The sequence below is a fragment of the Halichoerus grypus genome, chromosome 9, assembly GCF_964656455.1.
Source record: "Halichoerus grypus chromosome 9, mHalGry1.hap1.1, whole genome shotgun sequence".
Taxonomy (NCBI): Eukaryota; Metazoa; Chordata; class Mammalia; order Carnivora; family Phocidae; genus Halichoerus; species Halichoerus grypus.
Genome location: NC_135720.1, coordinates 76,425,897 through 76,447,250, shown reverse-complemented (window position 1 = coordinate 76,447,250; position 21,354 = coordinate 76,425,897). Strand labels below are relative to the sequence as shown.

At 38.3% G+C, this 21,354-nt stretch overlaps 1 protein-coding gene across 3 annotated transcripts in view; it reads left to right on the top strand.

Annotated features, from left to right (window-relative positions):
• BCKDHB (branched chain keto acid dehydrogenase E1 subunit beta) overlaps positions 1-11,574 on the top strand; it is a 206,941-nt gene extending 195,367 nt beyond the window's left edge. For 2 of the 3 annotated variants that reach the window (XM_036073139.2, XM_036073147.2), the window contains exons 10-11: positions 9,649-9,797; positions 11,284-11,574. In XM_036073139.2, coding sequence (XP_035929032.1) covers positions 9,649-9,789 — 141 coding nt within the window. In that variant the 3' untranslated portion in view covers positions 9,790-9,797; positions 11,284-11,574. Of the gene's footprint in view, positions 1-307; positions 418-9,648; positions 9,798-11,283 lie in introns of those variants that run through there. The other variant, XM_036073141.2, reaches the window with a different exon arrangement.
• The last annotated feature ends 9,780 nt before the right edge of the window (positions 11,575-21,354 follow it).

Sequence of the window (21,354 nt, the reverse complement as noted above, 5' to 3'; positions counted from 1 at the left end):
TGTTCATGAGATGACCCCAGTGCAGCACGTCGCTTATGTTTATCATTATGGACCCACAGTCTCAGGAAATTCCACTTTCCAACTTTGCTGCTGCCGATGCTTGCTTCTATAGGGAAGAATTCTGAACTATAAAATTTGAGAAGCTTCAGCGTCTGTGGAAATTTGAGAGCATTGCCTTCCCCCCCCCACCCCATTGAATATAAATTGTTTTAACAAAAGCATTGTAGCCACAGTACGTGGTAAATGTCAGAATTTGCCCATAGTATGTCTGAAAATAATTTTAACGTTAGCTTTTGAACTTTGAAAGCCTCAGGACATCTTTGGAGACTGCGTGCTGCAAATAAACACGATGTTTATGTGGAGGATTGAAGGAAGAAATGACTGTTGTTAGCTGCTGTTTCTCACCGTGTTCTTCAGGTGAGGGAGGCGCGGCAGCTGTGGGTCACAGCTCAAGACCGCATGCGGGGGAAAGCTGTAAAGCGGAACCAAACCTTGACAGGTTTTACCTGGAAAACCAAAGTGGTTTGGATGGGGTGAGGCTTTTACCTTTGCGGCTGCTAATTTAATTTTTATGAAAAGCAAAATGAGTTAATATTTATAAAGTAGTTAGTACAGTCCCTGGACCATAGTGAACACTATGTGCTTTCTTAAAAAGCGATCTGAGATAACATAAATTATAGAAATGAATTAGCACTTAGTTTCACTTATTTCTGATTTTAAAACAGTGGAAGTTACAAAACCATCATTCTGAGAGGAAAAAAAATCCCTATTATGTAATAAATTGCTGATTTTAATGTTATATTTTGATTTTAAAATTTGTTCTACTTCAGTTTCTACAGTTAATCTGTCGAGACTCATAGATAATTTTATATTAACATGTTTATATTCTAACACAGCTATAGAATTTGAGCCATGAATCATTTCTGTGCATGGTTTAATATCATACTCCAACTTTGTTTTAGGTAGCGAGACTATCCGGGGAAACCCACTGAGTTCAGAAATAATATTTCTAACTTCAGAAAATAAGCTTCCATTTTAAAAATGGAATTTGAATTTAAATGAAAATCCTAATTTAGAATTCAGTCCCATTCTTTAGCTAAAGAAATTGTGGAAAACAAAAATGGTACCAGCTTGCCAGTAATTTGCATTAAAGAAGAAGAAGTGGAATTTTTTTAAAAAAGTCCTCAGATAATGAAGACATTTCAGTGAAGTTAAGTCAGAGAGATCTCAGCTTTTAATTTAGTCCAGGTTATGATTTTACACAGAAGCTTTGCTGAAATAGCTGGGCTTGCCTATAATGTTTTTAGGTGTTATAGAAAGCTGGATAAAATGGTATTATTCATATACTGTTTCACTTAGTTAACTGGTTCCACTGTGTTTTCGAAGTGACAGACTTCATATCAACAAGTGTTTGTCGAACGCATCTCCTGTGCGCAGGGTATCAGAAAAATAAAAAAAGCATAGCTTTGATGTTTGAGGGCAGATTAGGGACTGTGCTGTCTGAAGAATTAATTTCATAGGTCTGTGCTATGTAGAAAATTGGTACAGCCTAATATGTCTTCTAAGCTAAGTTTTAAAAACATGATAACATACTATTGAAACCATTAGCTTAAATGAAAAATAATACTGTAGATTAGCAAAAGTTGTATTTATTTAATTCAATAATGAAATTAATTGGAACTGCTGGCACAGTGCCTTCACAGGTTTCTGTGACTCATTTGCTAGGGAAGTGTGATTCAAGACACCAGAATCATTCTTTCTCCGCTGCTGAAGCTCATGTTTTGGCGATGGGCAAGTTTTCATGGCAGATTTAAAACAAATTTAAAACAAATATTCTCTGATAGTATTGGGAAGCTGGGGGATGTCTAGCCTATAAGACTATTATTCAATTTATAATCAAAATATAAGTCTCCAAGTTCATTGACTTTATTGCTATCAAGTTTGCATCATTCGGTATTTTTTTTTCCCATATTTTTAGAGTTTAACTCTTGCCCTTCTCATTATGACCTCTAGATGACTAACTGAACTTAGAAGCAAAATCTCTGTTGTTTTATCTTTAATTTAATAACTTAACTAAATTAGGACTAAATGGTATTGGAATTTAGGTTTAAAACTGAGCACATCCAGAAATCATTTAAAGCTGTTTCTTAATTTTTTTCTCCTAGAGAAGAAATGATAACTCTATGACCTCTACATCTTGTTCGGTGCTCATTACATTTATAGCTTAATTTACTCCCATCCTATCCCCTCTTGGAAATGAAATATATTCTCATAGTTTAAATGGGTTGTTGGTGGCATAATAATGATTATGTGATGTGGAGCTTTTTGTTTGCAAAATAATTTAAAAATTAATTTTCCAAGCTATTACTTTGAAATTAAGTCATGAACCGATGTTTGTCCTATTCCAAGGAGGAATGTAAAATCTTGATTTATCAGGTAATCCCATAGGCAACGTATGCCCATTTCGACTTGGGATTTGTTTCTCATTACAGCATCCTGCTTTTCTGACTTTCCACTAAATGTTTAGAAAATTTAGTTTTTCAGGAAAATTTAAGTAATTTTAATCAGCCTATATCAGCTATAAAACATAGGAACATATATAAAAGACCCAAAGTGTTCTTATCTCACTTTAAACTTTTCTTCACAACTTTCCAATTCAAGATAATATGCGGTCTTACACAATAGGCTGTCTCCAACTTTCTGTCAATAGAAGAACTGAATAAAAATTTTTCCAGAATTTCTCCTAGAAAGAAATCCAAGCCTGGGATTGCCTTGAATTAAAAAATAAAGACCAAATGATTGCTTTAAAAATAAATTAAATGATACTGAGTGGTCTTTTATTCTTGACTCTATTTTTCAAAATGTCTATACCTTGGTTACATTCAATTATATTGGGCTCTTTTACTTGTAACCTTCCAGTAGCTAACTGACAGCCTAATTTGCTATAGTAGCATTGCTTGGAAATGATGTGCTTTTGGGGGGAGGGGTGGTAGATTTTTTTTAACCATTTCCAGAGCACTTGCCTTCCTCATCTAGGCACACTATCATCCCAGGCCCAGGAACTGGCACTTGGTGTCCAGGCTCCCTGATTCCCACCAGGGGGCAGCACTGGACCCTCCCTTTCCCTGAGGCCTGAGCGCAGCCTGGCTCCTCATAACCTCAGTTGCTCATACAGCGCTTACTTATTTTTGGTATTTCCTTACATTTTTTAAGGCTTAGTAAGTCTCCAACAAAGGGTAGCCGTTCAGGCACAGTGCTATAAGGGATATTACTTCTCAGTGTTGACCGTTCTGTGCACCAGAATCTTTTCTTCATTGATGATTTGATCTGTGATTTCAAACACCTTGTGTTTATTATAACTTGGGAAACTTGCTTCTTGAGAAGCAAAAACCTAGCCATTATTGAGCACTATGATATGTCGAGCTTGAAACCAGGTCCTCTTCATACGCTACTGTATAGTCTAGAGGGGCAAGTAGGCCTCTAGTAACAATAGAGTTACAAGACAAGAGGATCATATAATATAATAGCAGAATTTTTTTTTTTTTTTAAAGATTTTATTTATTTGAGAGAGAGAATGAGAGAGAGAGAACACATGAGAGGGGATAGGGTCAGAGGGTGAAGCAGACTCCCTGCCAGGCAGGGAGCCCGATGAGGGACTCGATCCAGGGACTCCAGGATCATGACCTGAGCTGAAGGCAGTCGCTTAACCAACTGAGCCACCCAGGCGCCCAATAGCAGAATTTTTAATGCCTCTAATTTGCTGTTAAGTAAACAGAGGCTCGGAGAAGTTAAATCATCGGAAAACAAAGATTCCCTTCAAATAGAATTCCAAATTCCATGCTGTATCAATTATATTTCCACAGCTTTGCCATAAAAACAATGAAAAGATTTGTGGAAAGTGACAAAGGCCCAGTGAGGAATGTCTAAAACTGATTTCAGTGCTATGACTCCTGTGATGGGAGAATTTATGCTTCATGTACTGAAAACTCTAAGGGGGTTGGGGGGCACCTGGGTGGCTCAGATGGTTAAGCACCTGCCTTCGGCTCAGCCCATGTTGGGCTCCCTGCTCAGCGGAGCGCCTGCTTCTCCCTCTCCCTCTGCCTTTCCCCCTGCTTGTGCACTCTCTCCCTCTCTCTCAAATAAATAAAATCTTAAAAACAAAAAAACAAAAAAACAACTCTAATGGGGAGATGCGGTTAAGTGCTGAGAGATCTTGAATGATCCCATGAAAGCCCTGATCTATACACATTTACATACACACAGTATATACTCGATATTATGTTCACCAAAACACAGGACTAAATGCAGTACACTTAATTTTTAGAAACCTGTTGATAATTTTAGTTTTCTTAAAACAATAACAGATCCTCTTGTAATTAATTTTTACTTACTCTCTCTTACCTGCTAAAAAATATCCAGGCTCTCTGTCCTCTGCAATCTCAACAAGACACTTAAAACTTTGTTTTGTTGCAGAAAATAGGCAAATAAAGAATTTGTTTTGCTTGCATTTATGATTTTTATGATTTGGCATTATCATTTCAGATTGTTGGCTTCCTTTTCTGGTTAAAATATGCATAGCAACCCAGATGGCTAATATATAAACAATTTGAGTGATGCTTATTTAAATCATTTAGGCTAGCTCAGGAGGTTGCTAAGAACTGGGACCATCTGTTTATTGCTCTATGTGTTACTTCTAGGCTTAAGTGTGTGCTTTCACCTTCTTCACATTGTCTTAGCCTTTACCTTCCTGATATATACACGGAGGAGGTTTCTTAGACTCAATTTAACCCTTTATGCCTCTTGAGGCTCTGTTCTAAAACCTTAATCCCAACCTGCCTTCTATTTTACCATTCCTTTTTATTTTAGTTTTTCCTGTTACTACTATCCTCAACAGTCACTTCGCAGATGAGTGACTAGGAACATGGGCTTTGTAGTCAGGTTAGAACCTCATCTGTGAAATGGAATATAATACCTACCTCATAGATTTGTGAGAATGATTAAACGAGATAAAATATAATTCATTACCTACTATTCTGCTACATCCTAAGTACCAGTTACTATTATTAACATGTTTTAGAAAGAAAATTCTCATGACAAAAAGACATTCAGAAGTAAATTTCGAATACCATATACTAGAATTTCACACAATGGTCTTTTGGAAGGCATATCTGTTTCTCCTTAAACACCTGACTAGGTGAAAGCACACACCACAACAAAATGTATGTAGGCGTTACCGGCGGATGGCGTGAGGGTTACACCCCTCTTTCACTGGATCCACGGTGAAACTTTGGACCATGAATAGCTGGAGAAAAGTTTTCTCTTGGCACCTGTCTGGGTTCTCTTCTGATGTCCCTGGTTACATATTAGACTGTAATCTGCTTTGGAACCTCACCTTCACATTTGTAATGGTTCCCTGTGGACTGAGCTGGTCCGCATACAAGCTCTCCAAGGAGAGAGACCAGAAACTGGTCTCTCCCACATTAGCCCCTGTGCAGGCCATGACCTGTAATCCTCACAACCTGTGGGTGAGCTCATTACTTCTTCCTAATTTTATGTGGATTACTATTTCTGAATCAAAGAGCATCAGAGTTTTTAAAGTCTGAGTATGCTTATGTAGTCAATGGAAAAGAAGAATACAATTAATCTGGATGGTCTTGGAAATTCAGGGCACATGGTTACTATAGTGAATAGTGTCATAATATGGTATAAAATAAGAGAGACATAATTTCTGGAGGGTTAATCTGGTACACTGGTCTACAAATCTGCTAATGAGATTCAAATTTTTTTTAAAGATTTTATTTATTTATTTGACAGAGAGAGACACAGCGAGAGAGGGAACACAAGCAGGGGGAGTGGGAGAGGGAGAAGCAGGCTTCCCGCTGAGCAGGGAGCCTGATGCGGGCCTCGATCCCAGCACCCTGGGATCACGACCTGAGCCGAAGGCAGACGCTTAACGACTGAGCCACCCAGGCGCCCCTCAAGTTTTTTTTTTTGTAAGTGTGTGTGTGTGTGTGTGTGTGTGTGTGTGTGTACAGCTTCTGTAAGAAAAAACAGGTTGAACAAGGATGCCCTGTTTTGATGGTTGCTCAGAGAAACATATAGCCACACATAAGTCATTTGTATATGAAACAGTCCATTAGGAGATCGCTCTGTGCAGCTGCTTGACCCAAACATTTTTTTTCCTCAGTCTCTTTGAAAAAGCCTTAACACAAGTCCGTGGAAGGAATAACTTAAGTCTCTTTAATAATACTTCAGTTAGCAAAGCACTAAAATGTCAAACAGTTTCAAGTGGTCAGGGCATATCCTTATAAAATTGAATCATAGTCCTCTGTTATGTATTTTTCTGTTGTCTTCCATGATTTTTTTAATTTGAATTCAGTTAACCAACGTATAATACATCCTTAGTTTCTTCCATGATTTTTCAAATATATTTTATATATTTATATACAGTACTTTAAAATCCTTTCATTTCATTTAATGTATAGTAATTTTTTCCAAATTAGGGAAATGCCACATATAAAGTTACAAAACTAACATAAAATAGTAACCTTTATTCACACAAGAAGATGATCCTGTACTCTTTTATGTCAGTGTCATTTAATTACAAAAGTAATCCTGTTTCATAAAAACTCAAATAATACATATAAAGTGTGAGGTAGAGTCCTTTCTTACCTCTCTGCTTCTCCTGACCTCAGAGGGTGACCACTGGTTATAGTTCAAGTGCGACCTTTCAGACCTTTTTCTATGCCCATGCAAACACACAGGTGTATCTTGTAAAGAGTGACTGTAACATTCTTGAGGAATTAGGAGCACTGCTATGTGGAAAAAAAGTTTGATGATGTTAGTTGTTATGTTAAAAGGATTCATTCTCACAAACACAGGCAGATCGTTTTGTTGTAGCCCAGCTTTCCAAGTTTGAAGGAGTACTATTTTATACCAGCTGTGAAGTCAAGGGCATTTAGTAAAATGTTTTACCTTTGATTTTCTGTACTTCGCAGTTTGACCATGGATAGTTTATGAAGAGTACAGTATTCAGGGAAGATGGAAAAACAGCCAGTGTCAATTAAAGTAATAAAACAGAGTTAATCCCATGTCAACAATTCAAATTCCTTTAAAATTACTTGTTGCAGTCAAGAAACAATGCACCAATCTGTCATTTTTTTTTTTAAGCTTAGTAGTAGGTGGAATTTCTTAGGTGACTCTAAACCTTATATATCTAGTGTTCTCAAGTTATTCATGAAGATTTCCTGTTGAGAGGAGAAACCAGCATTTATTTGGCATTTGACACTATAAATCACAGTGGTTTTGGGGGCAGAGGGAGGTCCGTAAATGGCCACTTGGATCTCTTTGATGCTAATTTGTCCTGTTCCCAGGCCCTTTCTGCCCTGATATGCTTGCCACTTAAAGAAATATGCACAGAGGATAGGCAGTGAGCATCAGGATTCCTTCATGTAAAAATTTCTGCTCAAATGAAAATTTTAGAATACTACAATAGCCAAACTATGGAAACAGCCCAAGTGTCCATTGACTGATGAATGGATAAAGATGTGGTGTGTATATATATATATATATGTGTGTGTGTGTGTGTGTGTGTGTATGTGTGTGCGTATATATATGTGTGTGTGTGTGTGTGTGTATGTATACACACACAATGGAATACTACTCAGCCATAAGGGGAATGACATCTTGCCATTTGCAACAATGTGGATGGAGCTAGAGACTATAATACTAAGTGAAAGAAGTCAGAGAAACAAAGATAACCATTTGATTTCACTCATATGTAGAAATTAAGAAACAAAACAAATGAGCAAAGAGACCAAAAAAAAAAAGAGAGAGAGCAAAATCAAGAAACGGACTCTTAACTCTAGAGAACACCCTGATGGTCACCAGAGGGGAGGTGGGTGGGGGGGATGGGTGAAATAGGTGCTGGGGATTAAGGAGGGCACTTGCTGTGATGAGTACCCAGTGTTGTGTGGAAGTGTTCAATCACTATGTTGTACACCTGAAATGAATATCACACTGTATGTTAACTGGAATTTAAATAAAAACTTAAACAAAATAAAGCATTGTGTAAAGGAACAAATTAAAATAAAATACAGTTAGGTAAAATATGTAAGGAAAGGTGGACCTCAAATCCTTTGTAAAGCAAGGTAATATAGAAAGTAGGTGTATAAAAAACCTGAAGTTTTTTGTTGTTGTTGTTGGCTTTTTGTTTTGTTTTGTTTTTAGTATAGTTGACACACAGTGTCACAGGTGTATGACTTAGAGATCTGACAAGTTTATATACGGTGCTATTTCAGCACAGGTGTAGCTACTGTCCGCCCATTACGTCGCTATTACAGTATCACTGACTGGGCTCCTTGTGCTCTGCTTTTTCTTCCCATGACTTAACTCATTCTATAGCTGGAGGCCTGTTATCTCCTTCTCCCTGTCACCCTCCTCCCCTCTGGCAACCATCAGCAAAAACCTAAGATTTTATATGAGGTAAGAGCTGAGAAGGGTAACATTAATACCATCTTCATAGGAACAGTTTAATCACATAGCTCCCTTTAGATTTTTTTTAATTCTCTAAAAATTTTATTTTCAAGTTTGAATTTGTCACCTGAATATTTTTTTTTTCTGCAGATAATTTCCTGTAGGATTCCTCAAGTGTGGTTGGGATTTTACATTTTTGAACCAGAGCCCTGGCCTCATGGAGTTCATTGTCTCTCAGGAGAGACAGATAATTGGGCAACTACAGCTCAGTACTGTGAGAGCTCAGGGCAGAAACCCCTCTGTCAGTGGTGCGGGGTTGGGGAAGTGCCACCAGGGAAGGCTTCCCAGCAGAGGTGACTCCTAACATGAGATCTGAGAGATGTGCACACACCAGTCAGGCAAAGAGCAACGGGCTTGGGCTGGGAATTGGCCAGAGAACCATCAGCATCTACCAAAGCCTGGCCATGAGAGAATCCAGAATACAGTTAAATAACTGCTAGAAGTTCAGTCTGACTGTAGGGTAATTAGAAACATTTATTATGATAGTAATACTGTCCATTGTGTATAAAATTTGAAAAATACAGGAAACAAGAGAAAACATATGCCATCACTCATTTCCAGCTGCAGAGTTTCCTGCGAACGTTTTCTTACGGTTTTGTCATGCCTTACATTTGTATTTACAGGACAACACGTTTGGTATGCTCCCAGGGCGGCTTAAACCAGAGCTATGGAGGCATAAATGCATGCGTGTATGAAGACATTTTATTTTTTTTTTAGTTTTTTAATTTTCTTTTTCAAGTTTTATTTATTTATTTGAGAGAGAGAAGGCGAGCATGGGGGGGAGAGTCAGAGGGAGAAGCAGACTCCCCGCGGAGCAGGGAGCCCGATGTGGGACTCGATCCTGGGACTCCAGGATCATGACCTGAGCCGAAAGCAGTCGCTTAACCAACTGAGCCACCCAGGCATCCCTGTATGAAGACATTTTAAATAAAATTGGGATCATGCCAAACATGCTGTGTGTTACTTTATTTTTTAACTTTTTTTTTTTTACATTACAAAATACTTACTTATTTTAATGCCCTTGGATAGAATTACATTTCAAGTGGAAATGTTTCATCTCTGTGAATAAAAAGAAATATTCTTGAAGTGAGCTATCTGTATTCTTCTCTGCAGGAAGAATGTTTCCTGAACCTAGAGGCTCCCATATCAAGAGTATGTGGGTATGACACACCGTTTCCTCATATTTTTGAGCCATTCTACATCCCAGACAAATGGAAATGCTATGATGCCCTTCGAAAAATGATCAACTATTGATCATATTGGTAAGTCAGCCCTGCATTTTGACAAAGCTGGCATATGTCACTCACATGACTGTTCCGTTAACCAAGAGCCACGGTCATCAGTGCATTGGCAATTTCCAGAACAAAGTGGATTGAAGAAAAAAAATTGAAATTTATAGTGGTATATTTACATATAATAGAAACACATCAGGTATGTGTTTATCTGATATCTATAAACCATGCATGCGTATATTAACATTGAGTAATCAAATATACCTTACTCCACTCTTCCAACTTTACCCTCATTTCTGTATATTTTTTATCAGCCATTTAAATTGTTCATGAATTGGGTTAATTTCTGTTACTTAAAAATGGTCCTTTGAGCACCATTGGTTTGGACTCCAGTGAATTTAAACTATATGATGATCCGTAACATGAAATTTGCCTTTATATTATCTAAAAATAGGTTTGTTGAGCAGGAAACCTATTTATTGTGTATAGGGAAGTTTTTACTTAAAAGAAAAATCCAGCACCACCACCATTTCCAGAATCCTTTTTGGCAAGTGAATGTTTTTAAATTGTGGATAATAAATGACATTTATTTATTATGATTTTTCTATGCTTATCTGCCTCTTCAGTGGTGTTATTCTAGCAAAAAATGAATATCATTAAAAACTGTTTAGTTTTCAGGTTTTAATGTAGAAAGAAGTTGCTATCACTGACACACTGCTTTATTTTATCTTGGCATTTTTGAAATGCATACGTAGGATAAAATTTTACATTTAATATTTTAATATTAACATGTGATATTTACATTTTAATATCTAGATTGTCTAAAAAATAGTAATAAGAATACATTTTGAAGAACTGCCATCTTTCAAAGAAAAAGGGAGAATAGGCTCTGTGTAATAACATAAGCCCACACTTTTTAAAGATAAGAAATATTGTAATCCTTGAATTCTATGTCTGAGGAGTAAACCTAGCCCATCGAAAACCAGAGAGATACCTTTAAATTTGTACAGATAGAGAAAATAATGCCCCCCCCCGTTTGCCACTATGACCCCCACATTTTTTGCAGTTCTATTTTGAGAATGTTGCAGATATAAGTTTGGGCCATTAGTCCACACATCCTTGGTATTCTCTCAGACATACTGAGGGAAATGCTGTGTATCTGGTGTCCTCTTAATGTCTGTGAAAGCAACTGGCTTCGACAGTAAGTCACACTTAGGACTAGTTAGAGGAATACCATCTCTTTTTTCCATCTTCTTCTTTCCGTGGACTGTCCCTAATGGACAGTCAAGGTAATAATAACGTGTGGCTATAGAGTTTAGGTGCTGGTTTAAATTTGGATATATAATTCTTTTTAAACATAAAAAATATTTAAACCTATTGAAAACATGATAAAAGAATAGTTTTTCTATGCTTTAAGTGAAATATGGCATTAAGGAAAAGAGTCATGCAATTAAGAAATCTATACTTAATTTATGGTGGCCACAATGTCTATAATTGTTATTAATTTCTTTTACAGAAAAACTGGAAGATTGTGACTAGACACGGAAATATTTTTCTGAAAATTCTTTTTATTTCCTCAGATTTCTCTCTTCTTGAAAATAGAGTTTTTATGAACTGAACCACCATGGATATTGGCTGAAAATTTTTAATTAGTTATTGTATTAACACATATGAATTGATGATTTCCATTAAGAGTATCTGATTAACTTTTTAAAATGCTTCACTTGGTAGTCTTATAAATTCCATTTAATTACATCTGTAAATATTGGGCATGGGGTAGTATTCAATAAAGCAAAATCAGATTGTCCTCAGGTTGTGTGTCTTTTTTTTCATTAGCTAAAAGAATCTTCATCAGAGTAATAGATTAACTTGTTAATTAAATCTGAATGAAAGTGAAATGCTTAGAAATGCTGATTTTCAGCTTCATTATATTTAGTGTAGTTCTTTATGGCTAAGACAGTTGTATGTTGATGGAACTTCTGGGGTATTTTTCCTGGTTCTTCCCTCTTGTCTCAACAAGATGCATTGATGGGGTTGCCTAGGTGACTCAGTCGTTAAGCGTCTGCCTTCCGCTGGGGTCATGATCCTGGGGTCCTGGAATCAAGCCCCGCATCGGGCTCCCTACTCCGCGGGGAGCCTGCTTCTCTCTCTCCTCCCAGCTCGTGCTCTCCCTCGCTATCTCTGTCCTTCTCTCTCTCTCTCAAATAAATAAATAAAATATTGAAAAAAAAAGATGCACTGATGGACATACTCACTTTTTCTCATGGTGGGGCAGGACCATCCTTGCTGCCTCTCTTCCTAATTTTGGTAGATGGACAGCATGAGCCTGTCTTTTGTTATAAAGTTGCCAAGCTTTTGCTACAGCTATATCTATCTATCTATCTATCTATCTATCATCTATCTATCTATCTATTTTGCCATGATGTTGCAAAGGAGGGATCTTTTTCCATGTCCTTTCTATTATTTGTAGATAAAAAGAAAAATAACATTAGCAGCATCAAAAGGCCCTGGTAGGACTCCTGTGTGGCTCAGTCAGTTAGGTGTCTGCCCTGGGTCATGATCCTGGGGTCCTGGGATCGAGTCCCGCCTCCGGCTCCCTGTTCCGCGGGGAGTCTGCTTCTCCCGCTGCCCCTCCTCCCAATCGTTCTCTCATTCTCTGTCTCTCAAATAAATAAATAAAATCTTAAAGAAGAAAAGGGCCCTGACAAGAGGAAGCCTCTGGGTTGGGTACATTGCCAGGGCCCCTCATTTCTTAATCTGCCTCTTCTGCCCTTCATTTGAGTTTGAGACAGGCCTGAACAGCCTCAGGAATCCCTCCGCAGGACGCCTCATCTCTGGGGCTTGGCCCTCCCAGGTGGTGCTAGCCAGTCTGCCACCCCTTCTATAGATTCTAGAAAGTTTGTTCTCACCAGTTCCAGCAGAAAGATCCACCTCCCTAAAAATCAGAGAAACAGGGTCATAGAGTGTTTTCCTTTCTCTATAAAGACCAAATGGATATTTTCTTATGATTACAAATGTTTACTTTATTTATTTATTTATTTATTTATTTTTAAAGATTTTATTCATTTATTTGACAGAGAGAGACACAGTGAGAGAGGGAACACAAGCAGGGGGGAGTGGGAGAGGGAGAAGCAGGCTTCCCGCCGAGCAGGGAGCCCAATGCGGGGCTCGATCTCAGGACCCTGGGATCACGACCTGAGCCGAAGGCAGACACTTAACGACTGAACCACCCAGGTGCCCCTATTTTACTTTAAAACTACAACTTAAAAAGCTGCGGTCTCTTTATTTTTATCAGATATTTGGAGGACACAGAAATCTACAGTAATATTTGTAGATTGCCAGAAACTTGGAGGTAAAGTAAATGCACTTTATCACAGATTCTGTATAGCAATGGGCTGAAATAAAGAACCAGCGCACTTGTTATGGTAAAAATAAAGCCCTGTCCTTGGTTTAAAAATAGAAACACCTGTATATTATAGAATTGGGAAAAGATGTACTTGTCAGCAACAAGTCTGGATAACATTTAGGGAATCCGGTTGGCTTATGATACAAGACATTCTGAGTTTAAAATGCCAAAACTCAGTATGAGCCTTGACTTTTCTTCACTGTCCACAAAAGTCATGAGGCAGCCTTGCAGGGAACTCTTCACTCACGTGGTCAGTCTAGCAGAGCAGGAAATAGGCAGTATTCAACATCGGGGCCTTAATGGGTTCTTTTGAACATATTTGTTTCAGCTGGACTTACTTTTTTAGTGGATATTATTTATGATTTTAGTTAAAGTTACTTATTTTAAGTTAATTACCAAAAATATCTTTTTAATACTATTTTTTCTATTCATCTGTTCCTATAAGAATTTTCCCTTAGCTATTTTATTTTCCATTCCTCTGTTTTGAAATAGCAAGCATGAGGACAACTGTGGGGATTGTCTGTGCACTCAGTGCCTGAGTTGGAAGGCATTTCCCCCTTCCAGTTAGCCCTGCAGGCCCCACCAGTAAACACCCTTTTCCCTTTGAAAATACTTACAATTAATATTAAATTCAATCTATGGTGCAGGATGTACATGTACATCTAAATAATTGTCCTAAGTATATTTTCTTTACATGAAGCAAATGTTCCATATTGTGAGAATAAGAACATTGAAATGAGGAGACCCCCAGGGGGTGTTAAGTGAATTTGGAGAAGTTCCGAATCTCCAGGACTCCCAGCTCAGCACAGGAAGCCTGCTCCCTGGGACAACATAGATATGTAAGTGAAGGTAATCTTCTACACTTCAAATTTCCAATTCCTTTAGGAAAAAAAACCATGATCTAACATCCATGTTCTATACAACTGATAGATATCATCCACATTATGTGAACAGACCTAGATACATTAGAAAAAGAAAGGCAACACAAGATCGAGAAAATGACCTCAATTCAGTCCCTTAGGTTTAAGTCTCATGATCTAGAAACTCTGAGTAAGAATCCTGAGAAGACATCCCATAGAGGGTCCACATTTGGTTTAGTGAAATCCCTTTCCCATCAGCTTGCCTGTGGTGGACATGCGTGGTTTCCAGGGGCCTGGCATCCCTACCCCCACCTTCTAGTAATAGAGCTAATGTTTGTTTGAGAATATTTGTTGAGAACTCCCTCCTCACTGCATGCGGCTCTGGAGGGGCTGCCAACCTCCGTGCTGTTAGCACGAGCTGCAGAGATGGCCCTGGCCCAGCCTGGTCAGATGCCTCAGAATGGAACGTCAGGTTACCCGTGCAGAAACAAAACTTGGCCTCCACCTTGTCAATTACACTCAGCTCTAAAAGATTGGTTCTCAAACTTTTACCTCTTCCCAGTATACCTGAGGATATACCTGATAGGTGTTAACCAGCTAGCACAGCATTGACTTGAGCAGAAACTCTTGGCTGAGGGGTGAGAAGCATGACCCCAAAGCCATCCCGTCAGAATTTCCAGAGAGACGTGAGGTTTGGAGAGTCTGATACACCCTCATAGGCCATCCAGTTGGGAAAGAAGTAGAAAATATTCATACATGGGCAAAGATTTAGAAACCCTGATACCTGATACCTCCCTGAACATCATAAAGATACTTGCCAGGAAAATGAGAAATAAAATAAGTCAAGAATGAGGAAATCATAGCTGGGAAGGACTGGAAGTACAAATGGAAACAAGTTAAATAAAAAGATATATATCTAAAATAATTGTCTTAACTACACTTTTTATGTGAAACAAATGTTCCATATTGTAAAAATAAGAAAATGGTGGTGATAATAAATATGACTTAAACTGACAAAGATTAGAGTAGTAGATTTGCCAAGAGGAATTCAAAAGTGCCAAATTCTTCATTTTCAGTAAAGAGAAGCATAACTTTATTATCCCGCTGTTAATCTTGAAAGTTTAATATTGATTTTTAAATGCTTCGAAAATAAAATTAATCACTAAGGATTGAAAGCGGCATATGTATCTGTTATATCATACTTACATCATAACTACACTATACTTATTAATTCATTCCCCAAACATTTAGTGGATACTTGTTATGGGCCAGGCACTGGGCTAGATCCTAAGATACAAAGTTAACTAAGAAACATGCCCTGCAAAGAAAATGGGAAAAAATGTTTAAATAGCAAGGAAAGAAAAATAGGAAAAAGCAAGGCCAAACAAAACAATTATGACCATAAATATAATGGGGTAAATTCCCTAGTTAAAAAGAAAAAACCTAGAGTGGGTTAAGAAACAAAATCCTGTTAAAAGCTCTTTACTAGGAAGGGTCTTGAAATAAGTTGACCTAGAGAGGTTGAAATTTGAAAATGAACAAATAAAATTAGGCAAAAATAAATATGAAAACAACAAATGTGGCAGAATTCATATCAGACCAAAGACAAGAGAAAAAAGTATGCAGTCAATAGTAACAAAAGGAATATATTACAAGGAAGATAGAACAGTTAAATTCTTTGTTCTAAGTGCGTAATATTAAAATGTAAGCAGAACTTTTGTAGATACAGAGGATGTGGATAGAACAGTCGTAGATGACAACTTTGTCACCCCACTGTCAGTCTGATAGTTGAAGTAGATAAGAATAAGAAATAGGGTTGAGTCAACAGAAATATATTTTAAACTTTGTCCTCATAAACAGAGACTATATCATCTTTTAAAGAATACACGGTAGTTAAAAGAATTGAGCATATACTAAGGTACACAGAAAAATAACAGTAAATTCCCCAGAGTATTAAAAGGCACCATGTTTTTTGACCACATCCCAAATTAATAAGTATTTCCAGCTACTTAGAATGAAAAACGTATCCAGCTGTGGAACCCAGGAGGAAATGTAAAACAATTACAAAATATTTAGAACTTAAGATCATTGATGTGCTTCAGCCAAGATTTTACTCTGAGGTAAATTCATAGACTTTAAATCTTTTCAAGAGAAAAGGAAAAAAACAAGATTACAAGAATAAAGGAGGAAGAAGCACAAGAATCATGAAAAAAATAAAATAGAATACAATAAAATAAAAAGTAAATAAAGGCAGAAAGTTCCAAATGACAAAAAGTATAAGATCGAAGTTATGTTTTCATAAAAATGGAAGTTTTTCTTTCATTTTATAATGCCTGTATCCTGTGAGGGTGGATTACATTACCTGTATTTTTATGGAATTATGATATCGGCAAAGAAAAGCCATGTTAATGGCTGTGCCTGCGTCGGTGAATACTGTCATGGTCCTTTGTTTGATGCGGTTGGGGGGGGAGTTATTTAGCAAAACCTAATCATTAGTACTGATGAGCAAACGTCTTTGTTTTTAGGATATTTTATTCCATCACTTTACGAAAATAATTATTAAGGTCTTGTTTTGCTAAAAGTCCTTCAGTTTCCTGCTGAGGCCACGTTTCTACCATAAATATTTTATTTACTCTAAGTCTTCAGAAGATACAGTGACTAAAGAATTAGAATAATAATAATTATTATTATTTTTAGCTTTTGAAGCTTTAATGTAGATAGGATTTCTGATAGGCTTTTGACAAATACTGAAAGTAGCTTCCAGGCCCTCTTCTTTTAAGGATCTTTGGAGATTTGTAAGAACTACAGATTTGAAGACTGCAGTTACCATCCAAGGAGGACGAAAATTCAGTGACTTCCACAAAATACTTAATATGAAATTACAAGTCCTGATGATTCTTATTTACTTTCTCACAAAATGCTCCATAGTTTTTTTTTTAAGATTTTATTTATTTATTTGAGAGAGAGAGAGTGCAGAGTGAGAGAGAGAGAGAGCGCACAAGCACGAGCAGGGGGGAGAGACAGAGGGAGAGGGGAGAAGCAGGCTCCCCAGCAAGCAGGGAGCCCAATGTGGGACTCGATCCCAGGACCCTGGGCTCATGACCTGAGCCGAAGGCAGACGCTTAACTGACTGAGCCACCCAGGTGCCCGCCATAGAGTTTTAAAAAGACACAAAAAGCATTTTTGTATTTAGATAAGCCTTTTAAAATATAAAGTAGGCCCACAAAGCAGTGTGACAGGTTTTCTTCTGTCACTTGTAAACTCTAGAGAAGGCAATCCTCAGAACCCTAGACGTGCTGTCGAAATCTCTTCATCTACAATCAGGATGAACTGCGTCCAACCTGGAGTCAAGAGACTTGGGACCCAGCTGCCATCCTGCACGGTGTGATCCCGAACCAGTCTCTCAACTTCTGGATAGCAGAAGCCCCGTCACAGGATGAAAGGGGCTGACTGAGGTCATCCTTAAGATCTCTTCCAGCTCTGTTATTTTGTAATGTGATGAAATTGGACTGACATGTTCCAAGGTGCTTGGGGTTAGGGATGTTAGAACCTATATCCAATGTACAGTACTTTCAAAATTCTTACTTCTTTTTTGAGCCCTGTTCTTCAATTCATTCATTTTTCCATGTTCTTCCATGCACTGAAATATATTTTCCTATTTAACAGCCTCTTCATGAATAGCAATTAAGAAGCTTCTCAAGGATGTACGTCTCATAACTTGCTTTTTTTTGTTTTATTTTGTTTTTTCGACTTGCTTTAATTTCTCCAAGATCTCTTTTGCACTTATGGATGCTAATAGCTTCATCACTTCTTCACGAGATTTACCACCCTTATCCCAAACTACATCACTCTTCCAGAACACCCAGACCTTGGAAAGGTACCGACAGAGCTCCGCATTATTAGCCTTTCCTTCTGACGGGGGTGGGGGTGGATTTGATGGCCACGCTCACAGCGTCCACTGTCACGTCTGTCACAGCGTTTTGTTTGGGCCCGGGTTTGGCATGGGTGGCTATGGTGACACAACCTTTAGGATCAACCGCCACAGGACCTAAGGGAGGAAGTGATCTCTCTGGTTCCTTGCTCTGGCTTCTTACCCTTGTGTGGCCACCAGTTTTCTGAGGCATCTCCGCGCCTAAGGGGAGCTGGATGGAGACAACTAGAATGATTATTTTTGAAATGTTTTCTTGATCATTTGAAACATCTACCTACTTGTTATACTGGGATCCCCGCCACCACCACCCCCCCGACATCCATAATGTTTTATTGGTTCCACAGAGGCAGGAAGTTTGGGTCTGTTTGCTTCCTGCCAATTCTGCAGAGCCTAGAATAGTGTCTGATCTAGAGTCTCTCAGTATGTTGCTGAACTAACAGATGAAGGGAAATGCAGGCCTATACTTGAATTAGACTTTGTATCTGGAAAGCACTTAGGTCCAGAGGCCTCTGGGTACTGTAGACATTTAAAGCGATATTTAATAGCATTTGATATTTTATGGGGATATAGCTCAGGGGTAGAGCATTTGACTGCATTTGATATTTTATACCAGTTGATATTCTATACCACCAGAGGCCTGGGTTGTATTTCATTTCTTAAGGAATTCTGGGAACAGAAACAGTCCTTCGTGTAGGACTAGACCCCAAGGGTCCCCAAAAGGTGAGCATTGTTTCTATATTTTGAGGCCTGTTTCTTCATACAGATTTTAAAGCCATGTATTTCTTTAAGTGGCCCTATGACAATATTGTACATTAAACTGTATATGCAAATAGACAAACCAGAATAGAATTCTCATTCAAAACTGTTAATTTGGGGATGATGAGATTGTCAGTAGTTTTTCTTATTTTCTTAATTTCCGTTCTTGTAGTCACAAATGAAAAGTCATCCTGGCTCAGAGTTATCCTCCCAGTGGCCCTATCTATGCTGTAAGCCCCCTTCTTGTGGTTGGTAGTCTGCAGACGTGAGGTTGGGTCTGTGGTAGGACACCATTTTTTTGGTCACAACAGCTGGTTGAGGGATGGAAGGGGGCCAAAATTGGGCCAATCAGAGCCCTTGTTCGGGATTTTTCAAACACATAGTTCTGGACAGATATTATTCTGGAGGGACCGATAGCTACCTTCTCTATGGAGGAAGGCCATCTTTATCCACAGAAGAACAGAACCCATGTCCTGAGGCAAGCTACAGCACAAGATGGAGTCCATCATGACCAGATTTCAGTCTCTAGAATCCATCACCCCGAAGGCCAGCTCCACTTCTGCCATGTTCAGCCTTATGGTTTAGTCTTCCTTTCATTCTGTGAGGAATTACCCCTGGATCTTTCCAATAAACTATCTTTTTCTTTGTTCTAAGTTGAATTTCGGTTGCTTGCAACCAAAAGCATTCTAATCCAATCATTCTAAATGCTTTGAAATATATTCAGTTTGACAGAAGAAAGTCCACGTGTTTTTAATAAAATATACTTGGAGAAAATCCTCCACCTTTGGGACTAGTCTATGGATTGATTGTGCTTGATTTTTTTCTTATCTACCACATGCAAATTAGCTGCAGCTATTGTTGTATTAATGTCAAGTGTCTTAGCCATAAAACAAGTGAATTCAGATTTTTAGCTTAAGACGTTGAATGGCTGCAACCTTCCCTTAGGCCAGGCAAATGAGTAGTTCCACAGCATCTGTCTTTCAGAAGACGTGCTCTTTGGGACTTATTCATATAAAGTTCTTTATTGAAGTCATGAGACCTTAGAACCGTTGTTAAACTTACCCATATGACTGAAAAACAGCCCTGGGGAATTTTCAGAGAACTTTAACATGCTTATTGTCAGTCCAATAGCAGTTTCTTTTTTGAGAACACTTTGTGCAAATTCCTTATATTTACTTTCCTTCCATTGAATCATAAGTTTACTTTCACCCTTCATCTTTCATGTGAAATATTTCAGAGAGGTTAGAGAACAATGTAGTGAATGTGTGTACCTTCCACCTAACACAAAAATTGTAAAGTACAAATCATCTTTCCGAGGCTCCCCCAACCCAGAGGGAAACGTAAAGCCCTATTCATAGTAACAAGAAGTATTGCAAACGATTCGGTCCCAACTGCTAGACAGCCTCACACAGGTTTCCCTGTTTGGGGGAATTGCTGGAGGGCTGCTTTGCAATAGTCATTTGAGCAGCCACGAGGAGCCCATGCTTCTCCGGCCCTGGATCCAGGTCCCCGCAGAAATTGCTGCTGCCAGCAACTATGGAAGCCTCCTTGGGGCTGCTCCGGCCACAGGGGCCACCTGCAGCTAGCACGTACTGCCCTGAATCTCCACTCAAGGCCCCTCATGGGGACTACGTGTAGGGGTGGATGCTACTGATGCTATTCTTCATGGGGACCCTGGAGTGGTGACAGGGCTCTGTTCTCCCCGGAAGCAGGAAAATCTCTCCTCTCCGGCTGAGATACATGGCTCCCAAGGTAGTGTGGCTGTGTGCTCCCAGTGTCTCATGGATATTTGGTGAAACAGATCAGTTGTACTTAGAACTTCTGACCCTCTCCGGGGCTCAAGCCCTGTTACTCATCTAGGTCTGGTGCCCCAGCTCTCTCTGCTCTAAGAGGCTTCTGCACAGGGCTCCTTCATTTCTCAGGACACACAGACCATCAGCCAATTTGCCCACCAGTCTTACAGACCAGAGCAAGCATACTTTAGTCCTAACTGGGTATACTCGTCCAACGAAAGACCTCATGTCTATCATATTTATTTGATGTTATGTGCACAGTAACCATTTTCATATAGATTATGGGAAAATTGCCTAGGAGAAAAAGGAGCAACAGTGGCTTGTGATTTATGGTACATCTGTATGATTAGATACAATGTAGAATTTGCAAGTAATGATTTTGAAAATTACGTAGCAACATGGAAACATACTCATTATATACTTTTAAGTGGAAAAATGAGGATGCAGAATTATATGTATATTATAATTACAACTATTATTACTTATGATTTTTTTTACATAGGAATAGAGAACATAACAGCAGTATTAAAGTGAGGACCATGAGTTATAATAAAAGACAATTTCTTTTTTAGCGTATTTACTGCAAAGTAATAAAATACTGAATATATACTTTAGTAAACTTAGCAAGTATTAAGCATTGCATTACTGTCCTATTCTTTAAAACCTGGTCCCTGAGCATCAGTACTAAAGAATCTTTTTTGTCCATCTGATTACTGCCAGAACCTGAAATAAATAAAAAAACATTGTTTTTTTTCCTCACTCCCTCTCTCTCTCTCTCTCTCTCACACACACACACACACATACACACACACTCCACAAATGATTTGTTAGGTAAACTTTG